General features: G+C 31.4%; 1 protein-coding gene across 1 annotated transcript; it reads right to left on the bottom strand.

Annotated features, from left to right (window-relative positions):
- Positions 1-617: 617 nt before the first annotated feature.
- On the bottom strand, positions 618-3,451 carry LOC105167806 (gamma-cadinene synthase). The gene is made up of 7 exons (XM_088884118.1): positions 3,269-3,451; positions 2,845-3,118; positions 2,141-2,513; positions 1,834-2,052; positions 1,559-1,697; positions 1,181-1,429; positions 618-942 (listed from the first exon to the last, which is right to left on the bottom strand). The coding sequence occupies exons 1-7, from the start codon at positions 3,395-3,397 to the stop codon at positions 643-645; spliced, it is 1,683 nt and encodes a 560-aa protein (XP_088740244.1). The 5' UTR covers positions 3,398-3,451; the 3' UTR covers positions 618-642.
- Positions 3,452-18,797: the final 15,346 nt, after the last annotated feature.

Below are 18,797 nucleotides of genomic sequence, written 5' to 3' on the forward strand. Positions count from 1 at the left end.
ATTAAATTAAAATTAATTTTATATAATTTAAAAAAAAAAAAAGCAGCGGCGGCGTCGTTGCCGCCGCCGCTGCTGAAGAGGAGGGCCGGCACCCTCCTCACCATGGGCGACGGCCGTCGCCCAACGCAGCAAGGGCGACGCCGGTCGCCCAGATTTGGGCGGCCGGCGTCGCCCAAATGGGCGCCGGGGGAGGGAAGGGGAGGGGGAGGTGTGCCGGGAGGATAGGGGAGGGGGTAGGAAAGGGGGGGTTTGGAGGTGGAAGGGGTGGGGGAGGGGGATAAAAGATGGGTGGGGAAGAAGATGGAGATGGGGGTGGGCCCGGTGGGGGGTGGGGGTGGGGGTGGGGGATTGGGGTATAATTGTTATTTTTTAATTTTTTTTTTATAAATTATAATTATATGTATTATAAATATATGTTAAAAATTATAATTAAAATAATTATATATTAATAAGCCTAGTTGACCAGTTTGACTAGAAGGGTATTTTAGTCATTGTTTCTAAAAAAATATATTCAAATTGACCAGGGGGCGGTGTGATTATTTATTGATAACCTAGGGGTGATTTTTTATATTAAAAATTTCATAAGGGGGTTTTTGATATTTTGTTATATCACAGGGGGGCAAAATGGATTTAACCCGTTAATCAAATGACAATGGGATCCACAAAGAGAGCAGGAATTTCTCCTGCTAAATAGTTTTGAGGATTTGTAAACGAATCTCGCCCATTCCTGTAAATGACCTCGCCTGCACGTGCATAATTAAGAAGTTGCTCCATCATGTCCTTAGATACTATGGAAATTTCAGTTGACCACTCTGTATTGAAATCCTTCCATGCATTCTCAAAAAGTTCGTTGAACTTGTCCACAGTTTCTTCTTTTGATACACCATATTGCTTCACATAGCAATCCACCGCTGTCGGTATATTTCCACCCCTGCTCTCGCGCTTTTACAAAAAAAAAAAAAAAAAAAAAATTGAATATATCATGGGCAATATAATCATTGGTAACATAAAAATGAAATAGCACTACACCCAAAGTTATCAAGTTATTACTTGTAATCAATATTTTTATTGTCATTCTGTATGCGTATAATCTTTTATACGCAATTCTTGTGATACAAACCAAAAGTTCTTGTCTGTCATTATTATTTTCAGTGCATAAAATGGATTTAGAGCTTCTTACTTCATCACTGCCGATATCATCCGCATGTCGACAAATCCTGGTGGATGCTATAAGAGCTTTGTTAGGTTCACTCATCAACCAATCAATTGATTCTTTGGAGACAGATTTTAATCCTGGGATACCCACAGTGAGGAAGACATAGATGCAACTCGTGACAATAGTATTAACAAGGTACTCTTCGTATGCAGGCATTTGTCCTCCCAAGAACCATTGCGTATGTCTGTTGTAAGCCTTAGCAATTTGTTTCACCTACATATGGACAACATGTTTAATTACATCGAAATGTAATAAAAAAACAATTAAGAAAGAGCGGAAGAGAGAGGTAAATATACACTCAATAAGATAAATTAGGATGGATCGGTAAGAGTTTGTCCTTACTGCTTCTTTAGCGTAAGGCACTGCAAATAATTTTCCTTGTTTGGCTGCTTCAACTTCGTAGTCCTCGTATAGATTTAGAATAAACTTATAAATAATTTTCATGTAATCTGGAAGTCGATCAAGTTCATTGATATCCCACCTGCAAGAATCAAATCAATTTTTACTCAAATTCATCTTTAATCACAAGATGAAATTGTTATTATTAATATTATTTTTTAAATCAAGGACAAGTAAATAATTCTAATAATTATATTAAATAAGTATATATCTTATACTTTTCCAAGATCTCAGTGAAAAGGTCAGCTTCTTCAACTGTAGCATAATTATCATATGTATCATCCACTATTGTAAGCATCAGCACGCTTTTAGTAATTTCAATTCGCGCATAAGAATGTTGAGGCTGAAAATTGAGAGCCATGCCCCAAAAATAGCCCTCCACCAATCTGTCTCTCACATAAGGTAGTTTTGATACCAAATCTAGCTCGTTCCACCACCTTTAAAATGTAAAAAGAACTAACAAGTCAATGTGTAGTTATTACACATTCAGTAATACACAGATGTAATAATAAGTGTATTGCGTACCTGGAAAGATCATGGAGTTCTTTCTTATATATATTTTGCAAATAATTGAAATCCAGCTTGGCTAGTTTTAAAAGTATTTCATTCTTCGATTCGTTCCTCTCATAAAAGGAAATGTAATGGCGGGCTTCCAATCTTGCAACGCCTCTATAAATCGGTTGCTCTAGAGCTCTCTTCACTTGGCATTGAAGTAGAGGCTCTAATTCTTGCACCATACGATTTAGGTGATGGGTTGTAAAGGCCACTGCATCTTCTAATATGCCTTCGCCATGAATCCTCACGTTGGACGCTTCGTACAAGCTTAGCAGGCCCTTAGCATCACTAGTGAGGGTTTCTTCAAACTTGCCGTCGTCATCCTTAAACTTGTTGAAAACATCTGGTTGATGATCAATTACGTCACATGAAAATCGTATAAGTTGTTTTTATTTCTCGTAAGATTAGTATGACCTAAATGAACAAAAGCTTGCTAAAAAAAGCCCTTCTCATGATGTGTCACTTCATAACTGCATTTCAAAATTTGAAGTACTTAGCCCCTTTAAAGTTTGTTCAGAGCATGGTATTATAATGTGTTAACCCCTAATTTTAATTTCAAATCGATGCATAACATCATTATATATATGTGTATAATGGTAAGGCGAGTAAAAAAAGATTTATTCGATGTAAATAGTCACATATATATTGCAAATGAAGTGAGAAAACGAACGTACTGCAAGAGACAGAATAGCGATGTTGCCTGAGCAGACGAAATTGAAGCGCAGTAGCGAACAAGTCATAGTTGTCCTGGTCCTTATCTTGAGACTGGAAAAACAAGATTTCTCGGAGCTGATCTTCAATCTCTTGCTCAAAATGATATCCCACTCCCAAACGCTCAAGAGTGTCAATTAATATTAGTTTCTCAATTGTTGTACTTCCTTTCGTCATCAGCATGCTTCTTGCTTGTTGCTTCAGTTCTTGAATTGCTTCAGCATACTCTTTTTGTACCTACAAAAATGCCAATCATCGTTTGCCAACACATGGGATGCGTAAAGTTTCATAAAATCGACATGTTAAATGCATGGATCGATTGCATTTAATTTTACCCTGTAAAAAGAATTAACAGACAAAAGTAACAAATAGAAGAGCTACACAAACCTTCTCGTCCAAAGAAAACGAAGTGAAGGCATCACCCCACATGCTCGGGGTGTAACTCGTAATGGGTGGGCGGACATCCTTGGGGAGATTGGGAAGGCTATCATCAAAAGCGGTCGCAGCGGGAGCCATTTTGATTTGCAGCTAATAATCAAAGCCTATCTCTCAATCTCTAATGTTGTAATCTCTGTCTGTATATTTGTTGATATGTATCAATCACTAATTCACTTATTTATAGGCATCATGTGATCAAGTTTACAGGTCCCATGTAGACTTCCTCAATCACTATCAGTCCACCATACGCAGACACACAGGTTGTGTGTATGTGCGTGTGTTTGTGTTTATTTGACAAAGAAACGTCCATTTGGATTTCATATATAATACGACTTTCACTGTATTTTGCCCTTTGTTTTCTTCCGTGTAGTTTTCTATTAATGTTGTTTTTGACTAGGCACGAAATCTTTTTTTTATTATTATTATTATTTTTTATTATTTTGTCCCTCTCTCAGTGAGTGAATTTAAATTAATTATATAACAGAGAATTGTTGTATTTATAACGGACAGTGAGATTTATTTAATTTTACTTCCTATTCGATATTTGAATTTAAATTCTAAGGGTGCATTTGTGGAAAAGCGGACATGAATAAGTTAAGTTAAAAAAATATCACTAATAAAAATACTATTCAAAACAAATAAAAAATTTGATATATTTGATATATCTTATTCTATTTTCCACAGACTAAGTCTCAAATAAAAAACTCAACATCATATAATATTATTTAAAATAATGACCATTCTAAAGTAAAATTAGTAATTTTGTTGTTTACCTTATTCAGATTTTAGTTGCATTCATTCATTTTGTAATTTTATTATTTTAAGCTTTTTTTTTTGTTTACATTTGATTATACTATTTTGAATGTAGATTCGATAAATCATACTAAGAAGTTTTGTCTATCTATAATTATAATTCAGTAATTTTATTGTTAAATTTAGAGAGTATGTTTTGTTTCTTGGAATAACTATCATTCGTAAATTAATTTGATAAGTTCTCAATTTTTTCCATCCTTTAATTATTTACATCTAACCAATTTAGGATAAAGAAAAGCAAGAATATGAAAACGAACATGAAAATAAAATTTATGCACGAATCACGATAGGCAATCCAGTAAAATCACTATATATAATAAATTTTTTTCGTTATATATTTTGAATTGTTGACATAAGAATAAATAATACAATATACAAATTTTGTCTTACCTCTCACTTCGGAATCCATTATGTGTTGAAAGATAAAACATCATTATCTTATGTTCATAATATAAATAAATGAATAATAGTAGAGAATGCAATTGTCAACAAACACTATTTGGTAGTTGTAATTTACAATAAATTGATGTGATTTTTCTTCACATCAATTTATTGTGAGGGTTGACCAAAAACATTATTGCGAAATTATAAAATAATGAAAATACCTCTTGCCATTTCCTTTTCGTTTTTCAGCACAATTTTTCTTGTTGTTTGGCTTCATTTAAGGTACAACAATTTTCTTCACATGATGGGCTAAAATTAAAAGGTATTTTTTTGGTTTGGTCTTGATTCTGCCATTTTTAGTGTAAATTCGATAAATAATGGTAAGAAGTTTTGTTTATCTATTATTATAATTTAGTAATTTTATTTGATAACAATGCAGGAGACAAAAAAGTAAGAATATAAAAACGAACATGAATAGAAAATTCTTGTAATAATTACGATAGGGGATCGAGTAAAATCACTATATATAATAATTTTTTTCTTTGTATATTTTTTATTGTACACAAAAAAATAAATTATATAATATAAAAAACTATTGTTAAATCTCAATTCGAAATTTCGTGTGCGTTCAAATATAAACCTATTATTTTATGTTGATAATAAAAATAAATTATACAATAATAGTAATTATAATTTACAATAAATTTATGTGATCTTTATTCACACCAATTTATTGTCAAGAATAATGATATATATGGATTGTTACATGGAGATGGTATTTATAGAAAGTGAAGCTTGCATGGTTGCATGTTAAATACACAAATTGATAGGAACTTGCTATTAAAAACACAATAAAACACATCATGACAAAGTATAATGAAATTCTTGGCACTTTGAAGTGGCTGCAGCTTTCTTGAAAATGGATCAATTGCTTCCACTAGCAACAAAAATCGTGATTTGATGGAGCACAACCACAATTACAATCGTAATAACTCCCCACCACCATTTTCACATCAAATAAATATATATCATCATTCTTGACAATAAGTTAATAAAGATCACATCAATTTATTGTAAATTAACTACTATTATTGTATAATTTATTTTTATTATCATCATAAAATAATAGATTTATGTTTGAACACACACGATATTCCGAACTAAGATTTAACAACAGTTTTCTATATTGTATAATTTATTTTTTTGTGTACGATAAAAAATATACAAAAAAAAAATTATTATATAGTGATTTTACTGGATTCGCTATCGTAAATCTTACCAGAATTTTCTGTTCATATTCGTGTTCATATCCTTGCTTTTCTTTCTCCTGAATTATTATCGATACTGAATTATAATAATAGATAGACAAAACTTCTTACAATGATTTATCGAATTTACATTAAAAATAGAAGAATCAAGACTAACCCTAAAAAATATCTTTTAATTTTAGCCCATCATGTGAAGAAAATTATTGTACCTTTAATGAAGCCAAAAAACAAGAAAAATTGTGCTGAAGAATGAAAAGGAAATGGCAAGAGGCCTTTTCATTATTTTATAATTTCTCATAATGTTTTTGGTCAACCCTCACAATAAATTGATGTGAAGAAAAATCACATCAATTTATTGTAAATTACAACTACCAAATAGTGTTAATTGACGATTGCATTATCTACTATTATTCATTTATTTATATTATGAACATAAAATAATGATGTTTTATCTTTCAACACATATTAAATTCCGAATTGAGAGGGAAGACAAGTTTTGTATATCGTATTATTTATTCTTATGTGTACAATTAAAAATATATAACGAAAAATATTTATTATATATAGTGATTTTACCGATCGTGATTCTTACAAGAATTTCATTTTCATGTTCGTTTTCATATTTTTGCTTTTCTTTATCCTGAGTTGTTTAGATGCAAATAATTAAAGGATGGAAAAAATTGAGAACTTATCAAATTAATTTACGAAGGATAGTTATTTCAAGAAACATGACATACTCTCTAAATTTAAAATTAAGATTATTGAATTATAATTATCGATAGACAAAACTTTTTAGTATGATTTATCGAATTTACATTCAAAATAGCATAATTAAATTTAAACAAAAAAATAACTTAAAATTATAAAATTACACAACGAATGAATGCAACTAAATTCTGAACAAGGTAAACAACAAAATTATTGATTATAGTTTAGAATGGTCATTATTTTAAATAATATAATATAATGTTGAGTTTTTTATTTGAGACTTGGTCTGTGGAAAGTAGAATAAGATATATCAAATATATCAAATTTTTTATTTGTTTTGAATAGTATTTTTATTAGTGATTTTCTTTTCTTTTAACTAACTTATTCATGTCCGCTTTTCCACAAATGCACCCTTAGAATTTAAATTCAAATATCGAATAGGAAATAAAATTGAATGAATCTCACTGTCTGTTATAAATACAACAATTCTCTGTTATGTAATTAATTTAAATTCACCAACTAAGAGAGGATGAAATAATAATAATAAAAAAAAAACTTCGTGCCTAGTCAAAAACAACATTAAAAGAAAACTACACTGAATGAAACAAAAGAAAATAGAGTGAAAATCGTATTATATATTAAATCCAAATGGGTGTTTCTTAGTCAAATAAATACAAACACACACACATACACATAACTTGTGTGTCTGCATGTGGTGGACTGATAGTGATGGAGGAAGTCTGTATGGTATTTGTATGAGATTTGGCAATGCACATGTCTACATTGAGACCATCATGCTGTGCGAATTTGTATGGAATTTGTCAATGCACGTGTCTACATTTAGCCCATCACGCCAACAAAATTGTTGTACCTTAAATGAACCAAAGAAACAAAAAAAATTGTGCTGAAAAGGAAAAGGAATTGGCAAGAGGCATTTTGATTATTTTATAATTTCTCATATTCAATCATTTTGCTCAACCCTCATGATTAATTTTTATCACATTAAAAATACATATGCCTATATTCTTAATTTTCATACCTATACACCTATATTTGAAAATAACTAATCCAAACATATTCTCAGTTCTCGCACAGAAATCAATAAAGCATTTTTACACAAATAAAATTGTTAGAAACTAAAAATGAAAATGAAAAAACAACCAAACGTGCTCTAAATTTCTACATATAGATCTTGTTCAAATAACCTTTAAACCTCTAACATTAGAAGGTTTACCAGAGAGCTTTTTAGCTGCCCTAAGAGATGCCAGAAATTTAGACTGGAAGAAATCTCTTATAGGAGTTATACACTCTTATCTGGCTTATGGACCAATACTTTTTAATGTTTACCCAAATGTACAGTTATCAATATATATCTGATGTGAATATACTCGATGCATTAACACTAAGATTAAAACCCAAGGATATAATTATACACCTGGGTCAGAATTAATATGCATATGTTATAGAATATACTATATACTTCTTCAAACACTTAATCCTAATTGTAGAACTCAAGATAATAAATCTCTTGAACAAACAATATTTTTTGAAACGAACTTACAAAATTCAAGGATTAGTACTAGAAGACAAATAAAAATGGAGTTAAGTAGAGTTTTCAAAACATTGGGTAATTGAAAAGTAATACTGAGAGTATGTATACAAATATTTTACAAAATCCAGAAGAAAATGTCATAATAGATTTTGTCAATCAATCAAAATATTTACGAAGCAATTCTTCAAGATATTTTAATATGTCTTATATATCACCAGTAGAGGTAATAACCCCATCTAGAGCATCCACATCCCAAATTTGAGAAGAAAGTAATTTAAATGACTCAAATTATGATAAAGTCGAAAAAATAAGGATACAACCAAATAATATTGTTAGAGGTATTTTTAAGAATCCTAAACTAAATGAGGAATTAACTTCAGAAACTGATTTTTGTTTATAAATGAATACACCAGACGCAATTGCCTATGAAATAGAAATTTCATTTAAAAATTACACAAACATAATAGATTTTAGTCTTGAATCCTTGGTTAGGAAAGAAATTAAGGGAGAACTTTTTGAAAAAAGATGGAAACCGTTTAGAAAATAGTTTTTTTTTTTTTTAAATTTCTTACCTTAAAAAACAGAATGAGATTTCAAATCAATTCTATAAGGAATTAACCATACGAAATAAGAAAGTTACTTTTGTTCCTTGATTTATAACCAAGTACTCAAAACAATATGTAAATGTATTAGAAAAAAAATCTTTTCTAGAAAATAAAAAAATCCTAAATAATATTTTTCCCCCTCAACAATTTTTCAAAATGAATTCAAATGACATAGAAATTAATTTTAAAGAAGATGACACTCTAATAGTTACAATGACACAAATAAATGAATTATTGGAAAAATAAAATTATGCCAATTTATACTTAAATTTTATAGGGGAACAGATTATGGAGTTTAATAATAAGATAGATAAGATTATGGATTGGCAACAAAATTGGCAAAAAGAAATATACTCAAATAAGACATTGGTTGAAGAAGCCAAGGGAGAAATTATTGCCAGATCCTCAATTCAACCACTCCCAGATATTATAGGTTTTAATTTAAAGCCTATAGGAGAACTAGAAAAATTACTGAATCAAAAATTTAAAACTCTAAAATTAAATACGTTAAATAATGATGAAGATTCTCAGGATTACAAAAGAGAACTCACAGAGGAAATTAACAATTTAGAAAAATTTGCTAAGAAGCCAATGCAAACAAAATTCTATTATCCTAGACCAACACCCCAAGATGTTCTTTATGAAGAACAAGAGATAATTGACCAAAATAGTTATAATGACAAACAAATTTATGAATGGAACATTGATGGGTTTACAAAAAGGCATATTTATAATACAATACATAGAATGATGTTGTATAGTACTATCTGAAAAGAAAATAATAATTCTGATAAAGCTATTGCTAAAATGATCATAGTCGGATTCACTGGCTAATTAAAGGGATGGTGTGATAATTATCTCAGCCAAACCGATAAAGATGAGATATTAAATACAATCAAAAAATAAAAATAATGTCTCAGAAGAAAAAGCAGTTTATACGTTAGCCATCAATATTGTTGAACATTTTACAGGTAGATGGTGTGATTATATTGAAAATATCCAGACCCTACTACAAAATTTAAAATGTAAGACATTAACTTCGTTTAGATGGTATAAGGACGTATTCCTTAGTAGAGTTATAGAACTCCTAGAGTCAAATGATACTCATTGGAAGTCTAAATTCATAGATGGCCTCCATCATCTTTTTGAAGAAAGAGTAAGAAATATCCGGAGAAAAGGAGACATGCAAATTAATTACAATCAATATACTTATGGGAAGTAATCGAAACTTGCATCCAGGAAGGATTAAATCTATGCAATGAAATTAGACTGAACCGACAGATTAAAAGACAAAATTTAACAGAAAAAAGTCAATTAGGACAATTTTATGCTCAATTTGGGATGGAAATGAAACCATCCGATGGACCTAGAATCCCTAGGGATAAAACTTCAAGATTTAAAGAAAAGAGGTATAAAAAGAAAAAATTAAGAAAAGAGATAAATAAAGAAAAAACCTAGCTGGAAAAAATGAATGGGAGGCTAAATATAATACTACAAAGAAAATAAGAAGATGCTACATTTTGTGGAGAAACGGATCATCTTGCAAATAGGTGCAGAAACAAAAAAGCCAGAAAATTAAAAAAAAAATAATCTTAATTTAGAAGAAGAAGAGAAACAAGAAATACTCAATGTAATATTTTGTAAAGAAAAAGAATCCTCTGAATCAGAGGAACAATCTAAAGAACAGAGTGAACTTAAAAATATTGAAGAAAATTTTGAATATTCATCTACCACTTCTGAATCTGAAGAAGAAGAACCTTCTTGCTCATGCAGACAAGAAACAAGAGAAAATGCACATCAGGAGTTTTATGAACTAATGACAAAATTTAAAGAAATGGGGAAAATAAATGTTCTCACTGATAATCATATTATCAAATTACTTAGAGAAATAAAAGATCTTGAAGTTAGGGATATCATTCTAAGTAAAATTGACAATAATGATAAAGCCACCACATCTGAGTCTAGCCCAATTTATGACAGAACTGTTAATATACCCTTTGAACCGTATACAATTACCGAGGTTAAGAAACTACTTAATGAAAAAGCATAATATTAAAGATAATCCCTCTACTCTAAAAGATTTAAGAATTGAAGTAGAAAAATTAAAAGAAGAGATAAAAAAAATATTAAGAAATATAATCAAACTCTTACTAATAGAATTGAAATATTAGAAATTAGCAGGAATACAGGAATAGGTGAAGAAAAATATGAGGAGGATTTTTTTATCCACTTTGGATATTGCCACTAGTAAAAATTGAAATGTTAAAATCGATCTTTTAATAAATAACAATTTTAGAAAAATATTTACTGCTCTTATAGACAGCGAAGTAGATATTAATTGTATTAAAAAAGGTCTTATACCAACTAGGTATTTTGAAAAGACGACCCACTCTTTATCATCTGCCAATGGACAAAAAATAAATATAAGCTTTAAAATTCCAAAACCTTACGTATGTAATAATAAAAAATGTATTCCAACAAACTTTCTATTAATAAAAGATTTAACAAATGAAATTACTCTTGGAACACCTTTCCTTAAAAAAAAATTTCCAATAAGAAATATTAATGAAAAAGGTATAATGGAAGAAGAAGCAATAAAATTTGAATTCATCACTCAACCAATAGACAGGGTTATCAATGAAATAAGAGATTCAATAATATCTAAAACTAACCAAATACGCTTTATTAAGGAAGAAATTAATTCATTACAAATAAATGAACTACTTAAAAATCCTAAATTACAAGAAAAAATTAAAATGATTCAAAAAAAATTTGAACTAGAGATATGTGATGAGCATCCCATTGCATTTTGGCATAGAAAAAAATATATTGTTGACCTTCCTTACGACAATGAATTTTCAAAAGCGAATATTCCTACTAAGGCAAGACCTTGCCAAATGAATACTGAATATTTAAAATTATGTAAAATTGAGATTAAATCCCTAATTGAGAAAAAACTAATTAGGTCCTAAAAATCACCTTGGTCGTGTACTGCTTTTTATGTTAATAAGCATGCAAAAAAAGAAAGAGGAAAACCCAAACTTATAATAAATTATAAACCTCTTAATAAAGTCTTAGAATCGATAAGATATCATATCCCTAATAAAAAGAATTTGTTAGACAGATTACATACGGCAATAATTTTATCAAAATTTGATTTAAAATCAGGATATTGACATATTCAAATAAATGAATCAGATAGGTACAAAACGCATTTACAGTCCCATTTGGAAATTACGAGTGGTAATTTAACATAAAGATTAAATATTAACAAAAATCTTCAACGAATATATATATGTAAAAAAATTATTAAGTCTAGAATGAATTACTATATATATTAATAGAAATTATATGATATAATACAAATAATATATATTTAATATGAAATTATTTTATATTATTTAAAGAAATTAATTAATTATCACATATAAAGTTTATTCTTCTTTACATATTTTTTATTTTCAAATTATTCATAAAAAAATATTTGATTAATTTGTGGCAAAAAGAAATTTTATCTCTAACTTAATTACTTAATCTATAAGAACTAGAATTATTAAATTAGCTAAACAGAGAATTGTGGGGTGATGCTTACCACAATTAATTTTCAAGCCCAAACATCAAATTGGGTCCAAATCAAAACCAAGAAGTGACACACCCATTCATGCAACCTAGCAGGCCAAGACTTTGCTGTCATAGTACAATTTTCAGGCTGCAAGGACCTCAATCTAGTTCTACTACCTTGTTGATGAGAAAGAGTTCATAAAATAGGACATAATCAACAAAACCCAAGTGTCAAACAACAAGGTTGACACATTAGCAGTTTCTCGGCTTTAGAAGCCACATTACCCTAAAAGGGCTCTAGCAATGGCCTTATATCCTGCCGAATCCACTGTTAAAAGTGGCGAATAACCATTTTTCCTATATTCCCAATTGATTGATCAAGACTCATTCAAGACGTTAGGAAATAACTCCAAACAATGGATAGATATCAACCTTAATATACTGGTGTCCTAAGGATCTATAGACTATCTCATTTGCACCTAATAAATATTGAATTCTTTCCCAAACTCCTCCTACAAATCCAAGTTTAAGGTAAGTAAAACTTAAAAAGCTCATCACACTTTTCAAACAGCAAGGTTGTATGGATCTTACTATTTTCCACACTCTCTACTTAGACTTCATCTTTATTTTTTGTATTCAAACACTTAATCTCCGTTTATGTAACTTATTTCACAACAATCTCACATTTATTCAAGTTTTTCTCATTTTATTAAGTTAAATATGTTACTGACTTAAACATTAGAGTACTCATCATTGTTTTGCAAGTCAGTACTACGATAATTTGAAAATTTACAAAATGATCCTTCAGTCCTCGTGGTGCTGTTGGATCTCGACACACATCATTGTTATCGCCTATGAGAATTTAAGCTAAAGACATGAAAAATTGCTTATTCGAACAACAAAGTGATAATGGCTAATTTGAAGGAAACTCTACACTTCTTTCTCAAGCCAAATCCACGATGCGAAAGCAAAAATAGAAAATGTGTATAATATATTCTGGGTTCACAGATTTTTTCAATTCGATCAGACCAATGATCCAGTAATTTATAATTTATTCGGTTCAATCATTGGTCCAATTTTCAAAACATTTGTTCCAAACCTGTCTCAATCATATTTAAATGCGAGTATGTATGGATTCACTATGACCAACTAATCATTCCTAAATTTGTGGTCATATGAAATTATGCAACTAGGGAAACCATCCTTCAAGCCCTAATTACAATTTTTATTACTCTAATATTTCTTATGACTTAAGTATTTATCATTTACGATATGTCTAACTTAAACATCGAAAGGCTATAACATGAGCCTTCCTGATGTGATTATTACTATTTCCCACTTTGTATGTCTTCTATTGGAAGGAACTTATGTCTATTTGAAAACTGTTAAGTGGGTATCAGACGAATCCTAACGAACTATTACAGAGGATTGGAGTACAAAACTCCTTAATAAATCTTACAACCCAATAATTACAGAAATTATTGAAACAACAATGTAAAGACAGAAACAAAACAAAAATTATTTCTGTAGCAAAGATAGGCTCAGATCTTAAGCCAGATCCAAGAACCGAGAAGGGTAATTGGTCACAACAGTTCCGTACCCACAACGCCAACACACGGTTGCACCACTCTCACAAAGAAGAATCACAGTTTAGCTTTAGATCACAGAGATCGCACAAGGTCACAGAGACTCTCAAAGATATTGCTCACAGAGAACTTTAGAACACGAAAGAGGTAGTGTATATTCTTATCAGTGTATGTGAGCCGAGAAGAGAATGCCCTTATAAAGGGATGAGAATAATCCGATTAAGGAAAGCCATGGAGGCTTTCCTTAAGCCTTCGAATTGGCTAAGGAAAAACTCCATGAAATCAGGTGAAGATGATAGAGGAGATTTGCAGATATTTGAGTGAGAAAGAGAGAGATGGTTTCGGCGCATAAAGAAAGGGGAAGAAAAATCTGAGCACAAGAATTAGGTTTACCACTTTAAATATAGTGGATTGATGGGTCGGGTCGGGTAGACACGGGTTTGGGTAGTGGGCCGTCCGAAGTGTGTTGGGTTGGTGGGCTTGTTTAATAAGTACCTGGGGCCAAATACTATGACAAACACCACTTTGGACCAAATACCTTATTAAAGTACAAGGCTCGGAGTATTGGATCTGGCTTATCTCATCACTGCCCTAAAGGGGGTCTACCCCTGTGTTCCTGCAAGAAAACGTAGCAACGTCAGTCAGGGACTAAGTTTAAATTTTTAAACAATTGACAAATTTCTCAACGGAAAGACTTTTTGTACCCATATCAGCTGGATTTTCTTCAGTTCTTACCTTTTCCAATTTGATAATCTCCTTACTCACAATATCACGAATAAAATGAAATCTAACGTCAATGTGCTTAGTCCTATCATGAAAAATAGGATTTTTGCAAAGTTGAATAGATGATTGAGTGTCAGAAAAAACAGTAACCCGATTTTTTAGAAAACCAATTTCTTTAATAAGGCCCTCAAGCCAAATTGCTTATTTGAAAACTTCTATAGTAGCAATGTATTCGGTTTCAGTAGTAGATACTGCAACAATGTGCTGTAGTTGGGATTTCCATCTTATGCATGAGCCACACAACTTCATATCCTTCTCATTAGCATAATTCGAATCCACATAACCTACAGGATTAATAGAATCAGAAAATTTGGAGAAATTTATACCTATATTATCGGTATCACGTAGGTACCTTAGGAGCCATTTTAGAGCCTCCCAATGAGGAGGTCCCGGATTGGACATGTACCTGCTCAAGCAACTTATAGCATATGCAATATCGGGTCTACTACATACCATAAGAAACATATAGATCCAATAACATTAGAATAAGGAACCTTACTCATCCTCTCTTTTTCGGAAGCAGTTTTAGGACATTGGTCCTTACATAATTGAAAATGGGCAGCTAAAGGCACAAAAGTGGGTTTTGAATTTTCCATAGAAAACCTTTTCAAAATAGAGTGAATATAAGACTTTTGATTTAAGAGTATGGAAAACCTTTTTCTATTTCTACAAATATCCATGCCAAGAATCTTTTTTGCATCACCAAGATTTTTCATTTCAAAATTTTGGAAAGATCATTTTGCAAAGTTTCAACTAAGTTTATGCTAGGATTAGCAATAAGCATGTCGTCAACGTACAAAACGAGAAAGACAGGAACATCATTAAAAAATTTGAAATATAGACAATGGTCGTAATCACTCCTTTTAAAATTTAACGAAAGCATGAACATATCAAACTTCTTGTTCCATTGTCTTGGTGATTGTTTCAAACGACATAAAGATTTCTTTAACAAGCAAACATGAATGGGTTTGGTTTTGTCAATAAAGCCAACAGGTTGTTGCATATATATGCATTCATCAAGATCACCATGCAAGAAAGCAGTTTTGACATCCATTTGTTTCAATTCCCAATCAAAATGAGTAGTAAGGGCAAGGATAACACATACAGTAGTATATTTCACAACATGTGAAAAGATCTCATTGTAATCTATCCCTTTCTTTTGAGTGAACCCCTTGGCTACTAATCTAGCTTTATATTTTAAAGGGTTTTCTTGCTTGATTTAAAGATCCATTTGCAATCCACTAAGGAGCAGTCTTTAGGTGTAGGCACTAAATCCCAAGTATGGTTGTCTTTAAGCGACTTCATTTCCTCATTCATGGCACTAAGCCATTCTTTGGACTTAAGAGCTTCGTCTACGTTCGAAGGTTCTAGGTTTTCAATGTTCAAAGCTACTTGGAAATTATTTAGCCTAGAGGAAATCCTTCGTTCTCTTCTATTTCTATCTCGTGCTAGTTTGTAATCTTCTAAGGGATTGGGATTTTCTATGGACTCTTCTATGTTTTGTTCATTATTCATTTCTACATACTCTCCCTCTTCTTGGTTATCCTCCATCTCATTAAAGGTTAAGTCATTTTCTGTTGTTTCGGATTTTGAGAGACAGGGCATTTCATCCTCGTTAAAGGTTACATTTCTACTAATAATCACTTTATACCCAGGTTGGCTACGATCCCACAACCTATACCCTTTAATTCCAACAGGATAACCAATAAAAACACATTTCATAGAGCGAGGTTCACGTTTATCAAAATTTTGATGAACAAACGCAGAGCAACCAAAAGTACGTAAGAAAGAAATATCATGTTTCTTACCACTCCAAACAGTTTTAGGAGATTTACCCAACAGAGGCACAGAAGGAGACAAGTTTATCAAGTAAGCAGCAGTTAAAACAGCTTCATCCCAAAAAGATTTTTGTAATCCTGAACTGATCAGCAAACATCTTACTTTTTCAAATAAGGTACGGTTCATGCGTTCAGCAACGCCATTTTGTTGTGGGGTGTAGGGATTGGTCTTCTGTCTCTCAATACCAAATTTATCACAAAGATCATCAAAGTTTTTATTACAAAATTCAAGACCGTTATTAGTACGCAAAGATTAAGCCGCTTACCCGTTTGGTTTCAACAAGAATTTTCCACGTTTCAAATTTTTCAAAAACCTCAGATTTGTGCTTTAGCAAGATAACAAATACTTTTCGAGAAAAATTATCAACAATGGAAAGAAAATAACGGTTTCCACCATGGGTGGGTTCCTTAGAAGGTCCCCATACATCAGCATGAATGTAGTCTAATATGCAAGATGACATAGAAGGATTTGGGGAGGGTGCAGCAGGAAAATGCACACGATGTTGTTTTCCCATAACACAATCATCACAGAATTGCAATTTGTCAACCTTATCACACAGAACACCTTCTTTGTTCAGAAATTCTAGTCCTTTTTGGCTGATATGCCCAAAACGTTTATGCTACAAAAAAGTTTTGTCATGCACACTCACAGATGCAGCCATAGAATCATAGGTAACTGAACATAAATACAAATTGCATTTCTTTTCAGCTTTGAAAACAACAAGAGAACCTTTCATGATTTTCATGATGCCCTTTCCCCACCTACCTTCTAAACCCTCATCTTCCAATACAGCATATGAAATGAGATTATGACTAAGTTCAGGAACATATCTAACATTCTTAAAAGTCATTTTGTAACCATCATTGAAAATCAAAGAAATATCACCAATGCCTTTAATCTCACAACGTTTTTCATTTGCCATAGATACGAGGCTAAAATCACCAAGTTTGAGATTTGAGAAAATGTTTTTAAAAGGACTAATATGTAAAGTACAACTAGAATCAACAAGCCATTCATACATGCTCATGGGATGCACAAAATTCACATCAGAAACAACAAACACTTCACCAATTTCATCAGCAACATTGTTCATTCATTCTTTTTCTTATCCATTGTTATCTCTATTATTTCGCCTAGGTTTTCTACAGTTCTTTATATAGTGACCTTTTATGCCACAGTTATAACATCTTCTCTCTTTGAGTTTATCATCTTTATGTGAATAATCTCTGTTCCTAGATTTACTCTTATTGTTGTTTCTATTCCGACTTTTACTCCTGCTATTGTGTCTGTTACAAGAATTCCTAAATTTAGACCTTCCTCTCACAGAGTTCACTTCATGTTGGTTATTGCTAGGTCTATTTGTTTTAAGATCAATCTCTTTGCTTTTTAAACCATTAACAACAATGTCAAGACTCACACTATCTCTACCATATTTAATCGCAGCTTTCACATTAGAGTATGTATCAGGTATAGCATTCAGAAGCACAATAGGAGAGTACTCATCAATATTCTTATCACCAGTTAATTTGATATCTTGAACTAATCTAGTGAAATCATCCAAGTTTTCATCAATGGTTTTTGATAAATCAAGTTTGCATCTAAAGAATTTTTCATGCAAAAATAATTTACTTGGCAGCGAAACATTAGTGTAAAGTTCCTCAAGTTTTTCCCATAAATCTCTTGCAGAGTTTTGTTTACCAACCTTTCTTAAAACATTGTCAGAGAGATTAAGAATTATAGAAGAATACGCATAATCATCGTTTTTCAAAATTTTTTCTTTAGAAATAGAATCAGAGTATCTACCATCAATGGCCTTAAAAACTTTTTGTTGAATTAAAATACCCTTCATTTTTTGCTGCCATATTGAAAATTCACCCTTGCCATCGAAAGGTTGCAAATTGTATCCGGCCATTAAAAAATTTCTTTTAAAAAGTGGTTCGAAAAAACAGTTTTAAGAAAGATTTTTCATAAAGCGTTTTAGAGCGGATTTGAACAAGAAAATCACGGATCACAGAAAAAATTCTCAACAGATCACAACAAATAGTCACAATAGATATGTCTGAAAATGTATATCACAGATTTCACCAGTTATGAGTTCACTGAGAGATATATATCAGAAAAATGATATCACGGCCACGGTTCAGAGTATAGTCTTGAGATAAGATATCACAAATTAAGAGTTCACTGAGAACTGAGAATCAAGCACAAAGCAAAGATAACAGATATGCCCAAGATCTCATATAATAGCGTAAATATGAAGACAGTTTTAAAAATAATATCCAAGACAACTCGAGATAGTGTTTATCAAGAATAAGAACGAGACCAAGGCCTCACCAGCCTAACACCCAGTCCAGATACCCGACGATCTCAAGGGTCCGG

The sequence above is a fragment of the Sesamum indicum genome, linkage group LG8 (genome assembly GCF_026168435.1).
Source record: "Sesamum indicum cultivar Baizhima isolate 11 linkage group LG8, ASM2616843v1, whole genome shotgun sequence".
Lineage (NCBI taxonomy): Eukaryota > Viridiplantae > Streptophyta > Magnoliopsida > Lamiales > Pedaliaceae > Sesamum > Sesamum indicum.